The sequence below is a fragment of the Aptenodytes patagonicus genome, chromosome 2 (assembly GCF_965638725.1).
Source record: "Aptenodytes patagonicus chromosome 2, bAptPat1.pri.cur, whole genome shotgun sequence".
Taxonomy (NCBI): Eukaryota; Metazoa; Chordata; class Aves; order Sphenisciformes; family Spheniscidae; genus Aptenodytes; species Aptenodytes patagonicus.
In genome coordinates, this window is record NC_134950.1 from 118,918,578 (window position 1) to 118,937,288 (window position 18,711).

The 18,711-nt window shown below is 41.7% G+C and overlaps 1 protein-coding gene across 1 annotated transcript in view; it reads left to right on the forward strand.

The window, feature by feature from the left end:
* Nucleotides 1–6,470: 6,470 nt before the first annotated feature.
* Nucleotides 6,471–18,711, forward strand: part of TRANK1 (tetratricopeptide repeat and ankyrin repeat containing 1) — a 47,074-nt gene continuing 34,833 nt past the window's right edge. The window contains exons 1-7 of the mRNA XM_076330882.1: nt 6,471–6,604; nt 8,202–8,325; nt 9,701–9,851; nt 10,867–10,985; nt 13,509–13,592; nt 17,078–17,216; nt 17,844–17,975. Coding sequence (XP_076186997.1) covers nt 6,471–6,604; nt 8,202–8,325; nt 9,701–9,851; nt 10,867–10,985; nt 13,509–13,592; nt 17,078–17,216; nt 17,844–17,975 — 883 coding nt within the window. The remainder of the gene's footprint in view (nt 6,605–8,201; nt 8,326–9,700; nt 9,852–10,866; nt 10,986–13,508; nt 13,593–17,077; nt 17,217–17,843; nt 17,976–18,711) is intronic.

Sequence of the window (18,711 nt, forward strand, 5' to 3'; positions counted from 1 at the left end):
AGGACATGAGAAGCTGAAACGTCCTTGACTAGTGTAAGCACTACTTGGCAACAACTAAAACATCGGTGTGTTATCACATTATTCTCATGCTAAATCCAAAACACAGCACTATGCCAGCTACTAGGAAGAAAATTAACTTTATCCCAGCCGAAACCAGGACATTGACATATTTTACAAGGGCTGAACACATTCTTCATGAGATACTGGCTGAACATTTCATTAAAATGTTCAGGTAATCACAAATTACAACTTTTTCCAGACTAAACAGATCCACGAGGATGGCCATGTTTATATCTCAACTTCTTTCCCCTCTTATGCATTAAATTTCCTCACGTGTCTACTTATGTCCTGGTCAGTATAACCTGTTCATCCCGATTGCAGAACTTGTATTTTTGTCTCTGCCGTTTCTCCAGGGCCTCCTCTGAAAGTACAGGCGATTTCAAGATTTTTTCATTTGCCATTTCAGCATTTGATGGAAAAGCAAAACTCCTGAAAGAAGTACAGTTTTTTCTGCGTTTCACTGTCAGGGTTATGCTTATATGCATTCAAAGGAGGCTGTGTTCTGTAAATATGTCTTTGATAGCTGTTGTTGTGGTTGTCAGGGAAGCAAATAAAACTGGCTAGCAGGCAGAGCATTGCCTCTTCCAAGTTATGGCCTGCTAGAGCCTTCTCATCCTGTATTTTTCCTCTCTTTTCTTGGGCCTGCCCTGACATTCACATACGTCTATACCAGGACATACCGAACGTGGCATTTGGAAGGCCTATATGCAGTGTCCTTTTGCTGGGTGACTGCAGGACTGCCTGGACGGAGGGTGGCAGTGGTGGGCATTTGGCTGGGGGGTCCCTCTGATGTAACAGGTCGGGGTGACACGGTGTCCAGGTTTCGGCAGGGATAGAGTTAATTTCCTTCCTAGTAGCTGGTACAGTGCTGTGTTTTGGATTTAGGATGAGAACAATGTTGATAACACACCGATGTTTTAGTTGTTGCTAGGTAGTGCTTACACTAGCCAAGGACTTTTCAGCTTTCCATGCTCTATGGACTGAGAAGGCTGGAGGTGCACAAGAAGTTGGGAGGGGGCACAGCCAGGACAGCTGACCCAAACTGGCCAAAGGGACATTCCATACCATGTGATGTCATGCTCAGTACATAAACTGGGGAAAGCTGGCCCCGGGGCAGGCCGCTGCTCGGGGACTGGCTGGGCTTCGGTCGGCGGGTGGTGAGCAATTGCACTGTGCATCACTTGCTTTGTGTATTATTATTATTATTATTACATTATTATTATTGTTATTTTATTTCAATTATTAAACTGTTTTTATCTCAACCCATGAGTTTTTCTCACTTCTACTCTTCCAATTCTCTCCCCCATCCCACCTGGGGGGTGGGGGGGAGGAGTGAGCGAGCGGCTGTGTGGTGCTCAGTTGCCAACTGAGGTTAAACCACGACACACGGCAATTCCTTCTTGGTGGCATCATGCTTTCGGAGCCAGTGTGCTTTTATTTGGCAAGAGCTAATGAGAGCCCAGAGGTTTACTGATGAGAAAACATGAATTATTAGAATGCTGATGAAATGTATTTAGTTGTCACTCAATTACAGTTTAGATGCGTTTTGGGCTTTTTCTCTCCCTACCTGTTGCCATTTGGTAATGTCTGCCTGTTAGGTTAAGGGGGAAGAAGGAAAGATTATTTATTTCTCTGCTTAATAGGAATGAGGAATGCACCGTCTTTAGAAGTCAGATTTCCTGGAAATAGGAGGATGCTCATTTTTCACCACTATTTTAATTCAGATGCAGAGCTCCCCAGATTGCTATACTTCATTTGTTGCTTGCATTATAGATAGCTACTGTGCCTCAAGAATAAAAATGTTATTCTACCACTGAATAATGCCATAGGGACAGAACTTCAAATCTTATCTCTCAGTATCAACAATAATTAAAAGCATGGCTGTGTAGACCTTCCACTTGTTCTCTGTGAATAAACATTGTCACACAGTTTCTCTTTTAAAATGTGTAAACTAGGTGCAGACAGAACAAACCAACTGCTTGGGTTCACTCTCAGATATGTAAAGTTTTTAGTATTGCCAACTTCAGATGTTCAGAAAGCACAAGCTGGCCTCTTGAGACTGATAGCTGACGTAAGGAACACAGTATTTTTCAAGAATGACAAATGGGTTTTCTGGGCAGTCTCTGTTTGTATTTTCAAGCTTATCTGCTGAAGCGAGAGGAATCAAAACTTAGCCTTGTAAACCCCCCAAAACTGCCCTGCTTCTGAGGACAGTCTGACTGAAGCAGTTCAGTGGGACACAGACCATCACAATAACATAAGAGTTGGCAACATGTGAAGTAAATGGGAATTTTGCCCACTGGCAGCAGTATGAGTTGGAGCTGATTGTTTCTGACTTAACTGTACAATCTTTTGTTTTACTTCTTTGAGTAGAAATTAATATGCTTCATTTTGCTGTCATGGTCATGCTGGTGGCTTCAGGAGCCATAAAAAAAAAGTGAGCAGAGTAGACCATCTTGTCTGGATTTTGTTTGTTTGTTTTTTTCTTTGAAGGACAAGGTCTCAACAATGCACTGGGAAGGGTCTCCCAGACCTTAAGGTGTCCCTGCACATTTATGTGTTTCATGGACTCCATAGCTTAGGAGAAATCCCCACTTTACAAGGGGAACCTGTCTCACTCAACTGTGTCTGTTTGGGATGGAGCTAATTTTCTTCATAGTAGCTCGTATGGTGCTGTGTTTTAAATTTGTGACCAAAACAACGCTGATAACACACTAATGTTTTAGCTGCTGCTGAGCAGTATTTGCACAGCGTTGGGGCCTTCTCTGTTTCTCTGAATAGATTGGGGTGCACAAGAGGTTGGGAGGGGACACAACTGGGCAGGTGACCCAAACTGACGGAAGGGATAGTCCATGCCATGTAATGTCATGCTCAGCAATAAAAAGGGAGAGGAGGGGGCTTAGGGAGATTAGCCATCCCTAGCTTGGGAACTGGCTGGGCATCGGGCTACGTGTGGGAGGTGGTGAATGATTGCCTTTGCATCACTTGTTTTATTTTCTTTCTCTCTTCTTCCACTTCTCTTTTGCTTATTAACCGATTTTTATCTTGACACACAAGATTTCCTGCTTTTACTCTTCCTTTCCTCTTCCCCCATCCCACTGGGGGCTGGGGGGGAAGAGAGTGCTTAGCTGCCTGCCGGGGTTAACCCACAGCACTCACCGCAACAAAATCTTTCATTAGTTACATTCAGATGCAGTTGTGACCTTTACCTATGCCAGTTAAGCCAGAGTAATAGACAACATTTTTGTTTAATGCTCACCGCGCTCAGTAGACTTTATATAATATGTCTTCAGTTAGTCCACTGGTTTTGAGTTAAAATTGTTTATGCTTCCGGAAGGTGTTAGGCAATAGCAAGACATGCTGTGCTAGTCAGCACAGTGATTCTTTTGGATCATTAACTTAGATGTCAGATTTTCATGCCTGTGTATCTCTTGGGTCTGCAAACTTGTGTGTAGTTGCTAAAGCCCGCAGCAGACATCCCAGTTACTTAAATGACTTACAGTTTGGAGTTCTGGCTGGGAAACTCCAGTGCTGGAAAAGGATGGGAATTTATGTTCTACTGGAGGTCCTGCTACCCAGAGCAGGGAGGGGATGCTGCCTCCTGATCTGAAACAGGGAGCTCAGTTCCAAAATTTCTCAGCACAGGACACGTTTGAAAGTCCTTTTAAAACGTATGTTGCAATTGGGGGTCTTTTGCTGTATTGTGGGAAAAATAATCCTTTAAACGTCTTGTAAATACCTTTTATCTGTAATTGTACTTTAAATAGATTCCAAGGAAAAGTAAGGTAAATACAATTCTGGTGTCCTGGTTTTGGCAGGGATAGAGTTAATTTCCTTCCTAGCAGCTGGTACAGTGCTGTGTTTTGGATTTAGGATGAGAACAAAGTTGATAAGGCACCGATGTTTTAGTTGTTGCTAGGTAATGCTTACACTAGTCAAGGACTTTTCAGCTTTCCATGCTCTACTGACTGAGAAGGCTGGAGGTGCACAAGAAGCTGGGAGGGGGCACAGCCAAACTGGCCAAAGGGACATTCCATACCATGTGATGTCATGCTCAGTACATAAACTGGGGAAAGCTGGCCGGGGGGGCCGCTGCTCGGGGACTGGCTGGGCATCAGTCGGCAGGTGGTGAGCAATTGCACTGTGCATCACTTGCTTTGTGTATTATTATTATTATTATTACATTATTATTATTATTATTATTATTATTATTATTATTATTATTTTATTTCAATTGTTAAACTGTTTTTATCTCAACCCATGAGTTTTTCTCACTTCTACTCTTCCAATTCTCTCCCCCATCCCACCAGGGGGGTGGGGGGGAGGAGTGAGCGAGCGGCTGTGTGGTGCTCAGTTGCTGACTGAGGTTAAACCACGACATCTGGGTAAAAATGTCACCCTAAGTAGAAGCATAGCCACCTTAAAAAAAAAGAAAAAGCTTGAAATTCAACTATGATTTAGAAAACCACAGGTTTGTGTGTATTCCTACATGAAGAAGCTCCTGTGTAGTTGAACTGTTTCGGTATTATTCTTGGTGAAAATAATTTATCTAACCTTCTGATGCTAAAAAGTTGAAAGCTGAAAGAATTACAAAAATACGAGGCAGAACCATCTTTTAGCACTTGCTTTTTATTCTTTGCACTGTTGCTCTATTTTTTTCCTTTTCTTTGCCTCAATAGTGCTCATACCGTGCAGTATAAAAAAAGTCCTGTTTATGCTATAAGTACACTTGATTTACTGACTGGATAAGTAGTATTGTTAAAACATATACTGTATGCACATTGCTCAATGAAGTGATGATTTAATTTGCCTAGGGTAAATGTCATAATTACTCCTCTAGCGTGACTGGCCATTGTACCTCCCCCATGTAGATGGGACCTATTTTTCTTCAGTTTAGTTTATAGCCAGGAATTTCATCTGTTCTTGGTGCTTCCCTGGAATTAGTGAGGTGGTGCTTGGATTGCAGACATCATCACAGAGTGTTTATTTGTTTAACTAAATAAGACACAGCTTCCGACAGGCCTTTTCCCAGCCAGCCTGAAGCAGTCTGGATCCGAGCTTTGCGGTTGCACCTGGTTCTTCTGCTGTTGCCTCTTCAGAGTTGTGGGCTGCTGCTCCCCTGTCTGCTTAGTGCAGATGTCATCCTGCCGAGCGCCTCTTGCGCTTGGAGAAACGAGGGAGGCGCAGTGCCATCCGCAGCGTGCCTCTTCATACCTCTGTGTTCACAATACAGTACTCATTCTCAACGTTCCAGGTTCATCATGAGGAGTACTATAGAGAAAATATGTCGGTAGTATTTCTTGGTTTGTCTGTAGGTTCATATACTTAAAAATATCTAGTTTGCTCTGTTGTGAAGAGACCTTGCAGATTATGTTAGCAGGTTGTGAAGTTACAGATTGTTGCTGGTTTTGTTCCAGGCCTGCTAATACCCAGATAATAACTAAATCTGTGCATTCCTTTTTGGTGAATTAATCTCATTTAATAGTACTAAGGTTTGTGAGATTCCTACAAGTTTTTGCAGGTAATGGAAATGGCTTTTAATCATAAAATCCATATGTGAAGAATGATTCTACTCAAGGCTTTAGCATTGGATTTTTCTCTTGCCTGTGATTTTGATGTGCTGTTTCTCAACATACATGTAGCTGTTTCTCCTCTTGTGTTTGTTTCCTTTATCTAGCTGCTTGACCATATGAGTAGTTTTATGTAATGAACCTGATTTTACAATTTTAATGATGAAGTATTTTTTCAGTCGGTTGCAGTTGATGCCTGTTTCAACTTTTGTTTTCCTTGGGTGCTTGCTATATTCATTGTAGTAACTTTTAAATCTGATTCAAGGTCCTCATGCACTATTAATATACTTATGTTACAGTATTTTCATGCAGTAATCAAGTTTCAGTGTGGTTTTGTATACATTGGATTATTGAATATCTAGCCAGAGAGGCTGGACAAAAAAGACATAAAGATAAATAAAAAGTAAATGAGTTTTGTGTTTAATTAATTGAGATGTATAGCTTCATGTATTTCCTAAGCATATGAACTCTGTTCTCTCAGATACTTCTTCCTGCATTTAGTGTGTGTGCGCACATTTAAATAATTTGGAATCTTAATTTAAAAAATACGGTTTAAGACTTGAGGAGAAAAACTGAAAAAAATGCATACCACTGGTAGATCTGGTTAGCTGAGGTTGATTAAAAAATAGATGGGAAGTTGAGGCATCAACAGCAAAGATGAGGCTATCACCTGAGTTATATTTTACTATTCTAACTGCGGCAAACAAAAACGATGTGCTCTTTTGTCCTCCTTTTCAAATACGCAAAAACTAAGGTGAAAATTTAAGTGGATTTTAGGGAAAGAAGTGTCTCATAAATAAATGCTTTTGTTTGATTAATTTTTTTTTGCTCTTAATTAGCATGGATGCCATGGAATATGCACAGCTTATGAGACAAGCTGGGAACCAGGATTTTAAAAATGGAAATTACTCTTTGGCCATCAGAAAGTATGATCAAGCTCTACATATGCTCGGTTATTTAATGCAATGGGTCCCGTAAGTATTCTTGAATTACAAGATGTAAACTGTAAGACAAGTCTGAAATTTGTGCAGTACTACAGTTAACTCAGAACTGTGTTTCTTGCCCTGACACCTGGTTTTCTTGTATCTTTTGTCACTCTCTTTAGTGTACCCGTTTTATAATTAAAGAGGAATTGCTGTTCCTGACATATATGTGAGAGATTAGTTAGTGACTGTAATCTCAATATTTTATATAAGCATCAATTATAAATTAGTGTAATTAAAGCTCAAATTAATTTTCCACAAACCGTGTTGGTTTCTGTTAAATTACTTCTGTTTCTTAGCTGACATGATTAATCTTGCTGTGATTCTGCCAGGTACTGGTCATGTCTATGGCCTGTTGTTACATGGGTCATCTGCCTATCTGTAAAATGATTCATACAGGTTACTTTGTTCTTGTTATTTGGTCTTTCTTAGTATTCTCAGATTTGTTAAAAAATAATTTTTCAGCAGAAGAGTTCTTTGGGTATTTTTTTCCAAATGTTTAAGTGCTTTCATCAGTTAACATCAGTTGCTAATGTTATTAATGATTAAATAGTTGAGTATTATGTTAACTATTAAATATTCATTACTACCGTGTATTAACACTGCTGTTAACCTAACTTAACACCAGCCATTCATTTATTTTGACTATTAGCCATTTAGACTAAGTAGTAAAATAAGTCTGGAGCATATGCAGGGAGTAGGACCGAGCGAGGACAGAGCCGAGCAGGCTACCTCCAGCACCTGCCCCTCGCAGGCAGTGGGGCTTCGTCATACCACAGGGATCTGCTCCTGAGTATCTCCTTTCCCCTTGCCATAGGTTGCCTCTTCAGGGTTTGCTTGCATGCAAGAGTGTGCTCTGAACGCATTCAGTGCAGTTGAAACAACTTTCTTGAGCGTAAATTAGTAGATAGGAATATGATGAAGGATGCAGCTCCGTGGCACATACTATTTGTTAGAGTGCAGGCAAGCCAGGCTTTCCAGGCTCCCCAGGACCCGGTGGACTTAGTCCTGTAATTTGTGTGCAGCTCTTTCCAGAAATCTCTTGGATACAGCAGATGCTTTAAATACTTTAATATATTCTGTTCTCTAAAATACATTTCTTTGTTTCTTAGCTGGTGTAAATGTGGCTAATTCTGTTGACTTCATCAACTGGTGATACAGTGAAACGTGTTTAGGTTGTTTTTTGATGACCAAAAATGTGTTTAGCATTCTTTCCATCTAGCAGCTTCCATTCGTGTGTCTCTTTTCTCCCGTTCTTGGCCACTGGCTTGCACTGAGCCATATCTAGGTGTGTTGAGATGGTCTAAACTCTTTCTAAATCCTCATACTGCGTTAGTCCAGTGGGTTGGCTTTCTGCTTCAGAAGAGACCAGGATATCACTAAGGGTATCACTAGGGTATCATTTAGGATGTCACTAAGAGATTTTATAGCTGATGTTCAAATGATCTTTATTTTCTACAACTCCATTTTTACCTCTAATTTTGTTAGGTGGGTAATATGTAGACTTTTTTTTTCTTGTTGCTAACTATAAAGTACGATGCATCCTTTTTCAAGCAAATAAACAGTTATGCTAAAAACATATTTTTAGGTGTTCCAGGGACATAGCTGTGTTACACTGCAACAAATCAACTGCCTTGTACAATCTTGGTAAATGGAGAGAAGCGGTGTTTTCAGCCTACCAGAGCTTACACTGGGATCCGGAGTATGTTAAGGTATTCAGATGTTTAAGCTGGCAGTTTTTGCATGCCTTACTTTTTAAAACAAGTGTCAATATCTGCTTTTTATTGTGTTTTGGTTTTGAGGTGTGATAAGCAAATATAGCATAAAATTCCAGAATCAGTGTCTGATGCTGTACATGAGCATCAGAATTACTGCTGTGATAGTACTTTTAATAAAATGAAGCAGCTCTCTTTTGCACCAGGAGATGCTGGTTCTTTCTGGGTCCCAACAAGAGAGGCACCAACACTTTCAAGAAGATAACTATTTTATTAATATCCTAGACAAGGTGATAGCAAGTAATAAAATCTTACGTGCCTTTGTGATGCTGGAAGACATGGGGATGATGCAGCACCAGCCAGGTCTCTGGTCAGGCCACAGAACGCTGTGCAGATCCTGTCCACGGTGAGGTTCACCAGCTCTGTGATCACTTGCGGTCTTACAGAGCCTGGCTCATGGTACAGTTTCATCAGTCACTGACAGGAGTCAGGTCTGGGATGGGGACTTTGCTTTGAAGGCTCCCTTGAGCAGTGTGCCCTAATGTTCTTTACATGTTAATAAGCCTACAGTTCCTGGGAACAGTACGTGGTGATCAAGGTCATACTGTATTTCCAGTGGACAGAACAACACACTCCACATACGCTTGTGATTAAGTACACATTGATTCAAATACTCATCTGTTAGGAATAAGTAGCGGTTGTACAGTATTTATGATAGGGAGGCATACACTTGGATTGGCTTTTATGTACAATAAATAGTCTTCTGGACTAACCACTACAGACTCCCAGAGACGTTAGTAGAAGGTATTTGATTTAGATATGGTAAAATTGCATGCAAATATCAATTCGGCTTGCGCTGTATTGCAGCCTGCCAGTTGTCTGGTTTGAACAAAGTGACTCCACTGTGACTCTGAGCCAGTACAACCTCGTTCAGTGGTGAATATAAACATGTTCAGGTGCCATTGGCTGAAGAATATATGCATTGTGGTAAATACTGCAAAGTGCAGTGACATGGGGACATAAACACATATTCTGGACCTTGTGACAAAAAAAAAAATCCCGTCCAGAGGAGGTTAAAATATAGTTGCTAACAGTATGTCTTTCATCCTGTAGTTATTTTCCAAGTTTTGTATTCCTGGATTTATCACACTTCCATAGTATCTGTGACGACATCAGCATATTGTGAATGTCAAGGGATGTTTATTGCACTTTTTTTGGATCTGTGTGTAAGAAGCTGTATAAATAGTACTGTATGTCATTTTTGTAGCATAATTAAAGAATTTAGGAAAAAATGATAACATTTTGTTTTGTAGTAAAGATCTCTGAATATTTTCCCAACAATGGTCTTTTTTGTTCTCCGTTTTTTTCTCAGGCTTATTATAGAGCTGGCCACTCATTGATCAATTTATCAGACTCTTATGAGGCGATTTCTATGTTTCATAAAGGTTTGATTCTCCTGAATGCTTCTGCAGATCAAACTCAAGTTGCTGATTTTATAGCAGGAATCTTCATAAGTGTCAACGGTAAACTCAAATTAAGAGCTTAATTTTTCTAAGAGCCTTTCAGTAGTGATGACAACACAAGTCCTTGGTAGGGTGTCCTTCATGAGATCATTCATTTGTTCCTTAGTGCCACAGGTCTGTTTGAGGATTATGAATATGTTGAGTGGCCTAATCAAAAGGATGTGGTGAACTTGGTCCAGTTTGTGTACAGCAGATGCCAACAATCCCAAAACACTGTGCAGGGGAGTGTGTTGTCTCACAAGAACATGTCAAAGGTGGAATAGTTAGAAAAGGTCGAAATTCAGAGTCAGGGGAAACAAGTTTGGAGATTTGGAGCTCCAGACCCTTAAGGCTTTAGTGTTTTTTGTCCAAACCACTCTGCTTTTCTTTTAGCTGGGTAGATTTGAAAATAATTAGGAGTTACTCAGCTTAAACTTGAGTTTACAGTGCAGTGTATTCCAGTGTGGGGGACTTTCCCTCAGCTAGTAATGGGCAGTAATGAAAAGAGGGAATTTGACCTTTCTGTGGCCGTGCGTGGGTTTTTTTGAGCTATGTCCACCCTATGTCTCCCTGCCCTCTCCTCAGTCTCTCCTCCTCTACTTGCTTTTTTGTCCAGTCCACAGGCTTTGTCTGGTGGGGCCTGCAGACGTGCCAGGAGATTTTGGGTTGTGCCCCTGCTGCACTTACTTGAACTTGCAGCCCTATATTAAGGACCTTGATTAGCTTTAGCAGCATCTGTAGCTGGGCTCACCCACAAGTGGAAGAACCACCACAAGGTTCACAATATCTTGGGGCTTAGAGGTGTTTCTTGAGGGCAGGGATTAATTTTTTTTTCCCTTGTTTAATGAAAACTGGCCACTGATAACAAGGTGCTCTATCAGTTGTGTGGCCAGGGATATTTAAGCCCCCATTTGGCATTCTCCTGGGTGTTAATTGGTGCTAAATTGTCACTGTGCAATGAAGTAATTTAGTTAAGACCCCAACTTTAAAAGTGCTGTGTATACTAAATAGTTTTCTCAATTGCTTATTCTTGCAGATGAACGAGTCTTTCCACGAACTTTTCCCCCTGCATATGATTATATTTTCAGCGCAGGGTTTGATGCACTGATTTGGCAAGCAGTGATAGAAAGGTTGGCCCAGAAAGGGAAGTGGCGGGTAAGTCTGTCGCTGTGTTACGTACTGCTGCGCAGTAGGTGCTCATGTCTTACCTCTTCAGGGTAAGCTCGTGTTACCTTTAAAATCCAAAACAATGGAGATTTATTGTTCCCTACTTCAAACGTCTTGATTTTTAAGACGTGAAAAATACTTTTAGTGATAAATAATTTCTGAAATTCATTTCTCGAAGGGATACAATGAACTTGAAATCCCGCTTGCTCTTGCTGTTGTCTCTGTTATAATTATGGTGCCATCTGGTGTCATTACTCTTGAAAGAAATCAGAGGGAAAGAATACATGTTTATTTTTGGTCCCTTTTACTTTTCCTTCTGTATGGCAAGCTGAACTTCTGAAGCTGTCCACAAATAAAGGAGCATCTCAGTGGAAGTCCGTGGTTATTAAACAAAACCAGATCATTTAGAAAAATCAGAAGGTGAATCACCTGAAATTATTTTAATCCTCTTTTCTGTGGTGACTGTATAAAAAAATTGATCATTGTCGTGATTACTTGGGTGTTGGTGGCGAGGTGCTGGCAGTGGGGGCTGCAGGGGCCTCTGTGAGGAGAGGCTGGGGCTGCCCTGTGCCAGACACGGCTGGTTCCTGACGGTTCCAGCAGACCCACTGCAGGGCACAGCTGAGCCCCTCAGCCAAGAGGGTGGCCCCTGGGGGAAAGCATGTTTAAGAAAGGACAAAATGCTGCCTGGCAGAGTGAGGGGGAAAAAGTGAGAAACAGCCCTGTGAGCACCAGGGTTGGAGAAGGAGAGGAAGGAGGGGGAGGAGGTGTTCCAGGCGTGGAGCAGGGGTTCCTGCGGCCTGTGGAGAGACCATGCAGGAGCAGGCTCCTGACAGGAACCGCAGCCCATGGAGGACCCACACTGGAGCAGGGGAGAAGCATAAGGAGGAGGGAGTGACAGAGAGGGACTGCTATGGACTGACCACAGCCCTACATTCCGCATCCAACCCCCCTGCCGTGGGCAGGGACATCTTTCACTGGATCAGGTTGCTTAAAGCCCCATCCAACCTGACCTTGAACACTTCCAATGATGGGGCATCCACATCTTCTCCGGGCAACCTGTTCCAGTGTATCACCACCTGTATCGTAAAAAATTTCTTCCTTATGTCCAATTTAAACGTACCCTCTTTCAGGTTAAAACCATTGCCCCTTGTCCTGTCACTACATGCCTTGTTAAAAAGTCTTTCTTATAGGCCCCCTTTATATATTGAAAGGCTGCAATAAGGTCTCCCTGGAGCCTTCTCCTCCAGGCTGAACAGCCCCAACTCTCTCAGCTTTTTTTCACAGGAGAGGTGTTCCAGCCCTCTGATCATTTTTGTGGCCCTCCTCTGGACCCACTCCAACACGTCCATGTCCTTCTTGTACTGGGGACCCCAGAGCTGGATGCAGTACTCCAAGTGGGGTCTCACCAGAGCAGAGTAGAGGGGGAGAGTCACCTCCCTCGACCTGCTGGCCACACTTCTTTTTAGGCAGCCCAGGGTGCGGTTGGCTTTCTGGGCTGGAAGCGCACATTGCCGGCTCATATCCCGTTTTTCATCCACCAGTATCCCTAAGTCCTTTTCCACAGGGCTGCTCTCAATCCCTTCATCCCCCAGCCTGTATTGATACTGGGGATTGCCCTGACCCAGGTGCAGGACCTTGCACTTGGCCTTGTTGAACTTCATGAGGTTTGCATGGGCCCGCTCCTCAAGCCTCTCAAGATCCCTCTGGATGGCATCCCTTCCCTCAAGTGTATCAACTGCACCACTCGGCATGGTGCCATCTGCAAACTTGCTGAATGATTGAGTTGCACCATGCTATCCCACTATGTTGTTGATGAAGATCTTAAACAGTACTGGTCCCAGTACTGACCCTTGAGGGACACCACTCGTTACTGGTTTCCACTTGGACACTGAGCCATTGACTATAACTCTTTGGATGCAGCCATCCAGCCAATTCCTTATCTATCCAACAGTCCATCCATCAAACCCATATCTCTACACTTTAGAGCTAAGAATGTTGTGGGGGACTGTATCAAAGGCCTTATAGAAGTCCAGGTAGATGACATCCGTAGTTCTTCCCTTATCCTCTGGTGAAGCTAGGTGGGTTTTCAAGGAGAAGGTAAAGTTTTTAGGGAAACTGAGAAAACGGAAGAAGATACAGTATGCATTTCTTGCTTTCTGCTCAGGATATTGGTGTAGCTGGGGAGTCTTATCCCCATGAATGTAAAGGTCCATTCCTAAAGCGAAGGGTCACTTCCAAGGTGTATTGGAGAGACTCCCTGGGGCCTGACCTTTCTACATGGTTTTTATTTCTGAGGAAACTTTCATCGATCATAGCTTCCCACAGTCCACTGTATATTACATTAGTTCAGTTGATAAATGGAAAGGAAGATTCAGTAATCTGTTACAATCTTAAAAAAAGATCTGAAATGTTGTTAGCCTTCATTTGCTTTCCTACAAGATCTGATGAGGCCGTGAAAAACAAAGTTTCTAAGTATGCTTATAAGATCACTAACATTTTTTTTTCCAGTCTTGTCTGTTGTTGTTGTCCGAGAAGAAGGAGTTGCCCACCAATCTCAGAGTCAACCAGTTATCACTGAAGAATCTCTTTGAGGTAAAGTAGCATCTTTTTTTTTTTCTTGTGTCTATTTCTTTTATTCCAGTTCACTTCAGTGAGAGATTTTCCATCTTGTGTGCAACGCTAAAACAGATCAAAGAAAAATAAAATGGAAAATAATACATGGACTTTGATTATATTAAATCATCTATTTTGTCCCTTTTCATTTGAACATTAAAAAATCCTTAATTTGTGTAACTTCTGTATGTAATTTAATGTTTCCTTTAATTTGGTCAAAAGAAATCATCTTCCTCTCAAGTACAGCAAGCTATTCATGTCATGCTTGGAACCTGAGAATTTAATGCTGAAAAATGTCTAACATCAGTTAAGTTGGATATGTTTTCCAACCAGAACAATTTATGATATCCTTGGGATAGGGTATTATTATACTTTTGCTAGCCTGTCTCTGGACTGCTTCATGATGCCAAATGTGATTACAGGGAGTTCAGCTGGGTGCAGTGTTGGAATTTTCCCTTCCCTCAACGCCCCAAATTTTGGTAGATTGCTTTATACCTAGGCAGCACCTGCTAAACTTTCTCCTCAAAGGCTTTGACACTTTACAGATGACTTGGAGGATTTTGGCAAGATGGAAACATGCAGTCGTAGACCAAGTAGCCACAATTCCTAATGCCTTTCACTGAGATGATGACATTTGAAGACAGCAGAATTTGATCTTTATGTTGCTCTTCTGAAACTTGGTCTTTTCTCTATCTTGTGATTCCTCATGTTCTGCAGCATTTGAGAACTTCCAAAGCTTTCCATGCTGGCAGGATAAAATAAAATCTTGCAGCTGTCATAAACTGCCATGCTCATGCATACATTGACTGCTGCTGGCTGGCTGTGCCTGCCTGGTGCATGTGCCGTGCCATGCATGCTGGTACACCCCAGAGGCTCTGCCCACATCGCTGTGTGAGCTAGGTGGCCTTGTAGGGCTCGCTGCTGCTTGCCCCTGCCTTTGTGCATGGTATCCCGCCAAAATGCTTTGAATGCATTAAGGGGTGTGCAGCCATTGCTTCTGGCCCCTTGCGAACCAGGGTGTAGCTGGAGGCCGACTGTGAGCCAGGAGCTGCTGGGACTTGACTAGCTCTGCCACTCAGGAACAGCCGGTGTCCGTAGCAGTAACATGCCAACTTTCTAAAGGCATCTCACAGTGTATGTGTCTGTTACCACACAGTGGATGCCCAGCCTGTTTCAATTGCAGTTAAGTAAAGCATTTCTTATGGACCATTAAAAAAATTCTTCTCCGTATGCATTTTTTTGTTTTATTCTTCCATTTCTTTGTGTGTATGAGTTAATTAACTATAGTTCTGCTGTATGTAACCTACTTTTAAAAGATACGGTTACACACTCATTGAGAAATTCCATTACGCTTTATGCTGAAGTATACTACATTTCTTACAGCACTGTGGTTTTCCTGACGGAAGCTTTAGATGTTAACTGTAGGCTACACAGTACATTTGCTTGGCATTTACTGGCTGGCAAATTAACAGTTTAGGGCATATTGATGGAATATGCCAGAATTTGCCATGTGGCTGTTACAGCGCTTGTGGTACTTTTGTCATAATAATTTCAAGTTGGGGCTTTTTCCGTAAGTGTATTTCAGTTAGGTGCCTGACAGAGTGAGTGGGAGTAATTCTGAAAAAAAAAGGGTAATGCAAAGGAAATAAATCAACATCTATTCATAGGCTTGTTTATAGTGATAGCAGAAGAATTAGTGCATGAATATATGCAAGCATGCCTTGGTTAGCTATCATTAGGCAGGTATGCTGTGTTAGTGCCAGCAGAGTAGCCCATATGGGACTTCATGCTACCCGTCATCATCCCTCGTGTGTTTGCTCAGTTTTTTGAGGGAAGGGAGGGTGGGTCAGGGTTCGGTCCTGGAACAGCCGGGTCCATGGCCTGGCAGCAGCAGGGCTGTGGTGCTAGAGCAGCCTAGCTGTGGTGCGGACAAGGCATGAGAGCCTCCGATTAAAGCAGCTCCCAAGCAAAGGTGCCCACTGCTGCTGTTGTGGTTTACAGCTCTTAGCAGCAGCCTGGCCTGGGGCATAGCAGCAAAGCAGTCCTGCAAGGGGTGAACATGCTCCTCACACTGACAGTAAAGCATGGCAGTGCAGTAGAGGACACATGTAGGGTGTCTTAGCAAAAAACCTTGCTTCCTAGGCAAGCAAATCAAAGTGCCTCATTGAGAGAGGAGGATAAAAGTGGGTTGCCTTTACAAAATGTCATTAGTTGCTGAATTGGCCCCACCAGTCTTAGCTATTCTAGTGGCTTTGTTGTACATGTGGAAGACTGAAAAAATCAAGATGAAAGATCCCTAAGAACTGCTTCTCTTTTGCAAAAATTAGAAAATGTGGCTTTCTGACAGCTCAAACTTTCCCTGCTGACACTACATACTCCCTGTAATTTGTTGTATTTTGATTTTGTAACTGTGCACAAACAGTAATTCTTGCCAGTCAAAATTTGGCATGAGGTGTTAGAAAAAAAGATGTATTTGTGGATGTTGGAAGCATGTGTGAAGACTGCTATTTAAGAAGATGACTGGCACAAATGGAGAAATTATGTCTGAACACTGTTTCCGAGCACCCCCTCATGTCCTGATCCTTCTGGCATATTGTCTCAATTTCTGTCTGAGCTTCCTCTGCCCACCTCCAGAGTTCCCCATATTGCTGTACCCCTTGTAGACTGTGCTTCATGTTCATTAAGTCCTTGCTGGAACATCCTTTTTCAGTTCAGCCGCCTTCTGCTCAGGCTGTGTGCTTTCAATCTTGGTCCGTAAACTTCCCTGTAAATTCCATACTTTTATGAGATCACCTTCTAGGAATTTATCTGGCCAAAAATCTGTCTCCTAAGGCTTAACAGCTTTTCTTTGCGTGAGCAGTCATATTATCATTGTTGTCTTAATAACACCAGATGCTTCCTGAGCTGGGCTTTGTCCTGCTCTCCATCCACGAGGTTCCTGAGCTGTAAAAGGACTGGTTACCCGAGTTCCCTAAACCTCCTTCCCCCAATCTCTAACTCCCTTTTCCCAATTTCAAGTATTTCTCCAGCCTTTTCTTGCTTTGGGGTAACTGTCTGCATAAGCTGCCTCATCCAAGCTTCAAAGGCACAATATCCAGTTACAGCAGTATTTGCACTGAGATACAGTAACATTTAATAGACAAATGTAAGGCAGAAAGTTGCAGTCAATTGCAGAGAAGAAATACAGAAGTATGTATTATAAAACAGACTTCAGGTTCAGTGCTCTTCAGAGCAGAACAAGATTCTTTTTAAAATTCATGAGCATTTCATAGGACAAAAGTATTTGTTTTGAGCTTCTACTGGAATTGTTACATGTATAGTAAATGTTTCATTTTATAGTGGATATGACTTGATTGTTATTGTTCCACTGATTCTTGTCATAAAACCCATGAAAATAGGATTAAAAAAGAAATGCCTTTTGTGTATGTAAAATAATGTGTTGTAATTGTTCTCTTTGTTATCAGACTTCTGAGTTGTATGGGCATGGTGAGAAGATGCAAGAAGTAGCGGAGTTAGTCAAGTGGCTAATTTCCATCGGGGCAAAAGTTGAAACCATTGGAGTGTATCTGCTTCATGCTGTTATCAGACTGTGTATCAAAGCAAGTGAGTGACATCCGCAGCTAAAATAAAACAATGGTGGCCTTCATCAGAGAACTGACAGCTAGAGGTTTTTTAGATTTTTTTTTTTTTAAACTAATAAAATCAGATCATCTAGGTATAACCTTGCATGTGCCAATAAGGCACTATTTTAAAAATGTTGTAAACACTCTCTTTGATCACCTCTGCCTGACTCTGGTACAAACCAGTGGTACAATGGTTGTACCAGTGGTACAACCACTAATGTGGTTGTTCTCTTTCGCGGTTTGAAGCGAAAGTGTGATTGATGTGGGTCTTTCAGAACCTGAATATATCAGCTTTGAAGAAAATACAGTATTTTTTTCCTGCAACCTCAGTCTGGAGCAACAGTTTCTATACATGCTAAAGAGTCGTGAGTCAACGTCACAGTTGCGCATGCTGCGAGTCAGCGAGAACATAGCATCATGTCTCCCACATTGCAGCTGGCTTTTGCCATGATTTCGTTTACATATTTCTTCCCTCTCCTACTCCCCGTGTTTGAGAAAAGGTTTCATACAGATGCATCTTGCCACTCCATAGGGGAAAAAAACAGGATCTGTTTCTGCTGTATCTCTGTTTACCATTTATAACAAGTGGGCTTTTTGATCATTTCAGGAAAGAACCATCTCTTCAGGTGGTTACTGACTCAGAGGCCAGACTTGAAGGATAGGATCAACGAGCAAGACAGAGATGGATGCACTCTCCTGCATATTGTGGCATCTTCCAGTGAATATTCCCAGAAACGCAGTAAATACAATTCTTTTTTGTGTGTGTGTGGTGTTTTGTTTTCATATGGAAAAATGGATATTGGAAGAAAATTTCAGACCCCGTTGTTTACTATTTCATGCTAAGGAAGAAAATGAGAAAGTTCTGTTATCTGAATGTAGACTTTGTAATGGTAACTAATATTTAAGCATTTCAACAATTCCCTTTTAAAATTGTATACCTGATTTGTGACCATTCTCTTTGCTCTTTGGTTTGACTGGTTATAATTTTCCCACAAGTATGCTTCAGTTTTTAGAATCATAGAAGGTACCTTTTAAAGTTTGATGTGCCTTAAAATCATATTAGACCACCTGGAAACCTATCCTATTCTTTTAAATAGGTGAAGATTTAGAACCTAAGTAGCAGTGTAAGTCAGAGGAGGAAAATGAAATGCTTTCCTTCACGTTTTCTGTGGGATTTCTTTCGTGTTAACTTGGCCTGGCTTTTTTTCTTGTATTTCTTACTCTGCCCACTAGGTGGCAACAGGAAATAAGCATCAGTGCCAAGGTAACAACAGACTTTTAGGTCATTAAATGCGATGACATTCTGGTGGCTCTCGTTAACAGTACGAATGAAATGCGCACAACCCATATCTAAATAATTTCATTTTCTGGAAAGGTGTAACATGTCTTTTGCAGCAGTTCCATCTGTTGCTAAATGACTCGCATTTCCAGAAGAGACCGTATATCTATCTATCTATCTATCTATCTGTCTATCT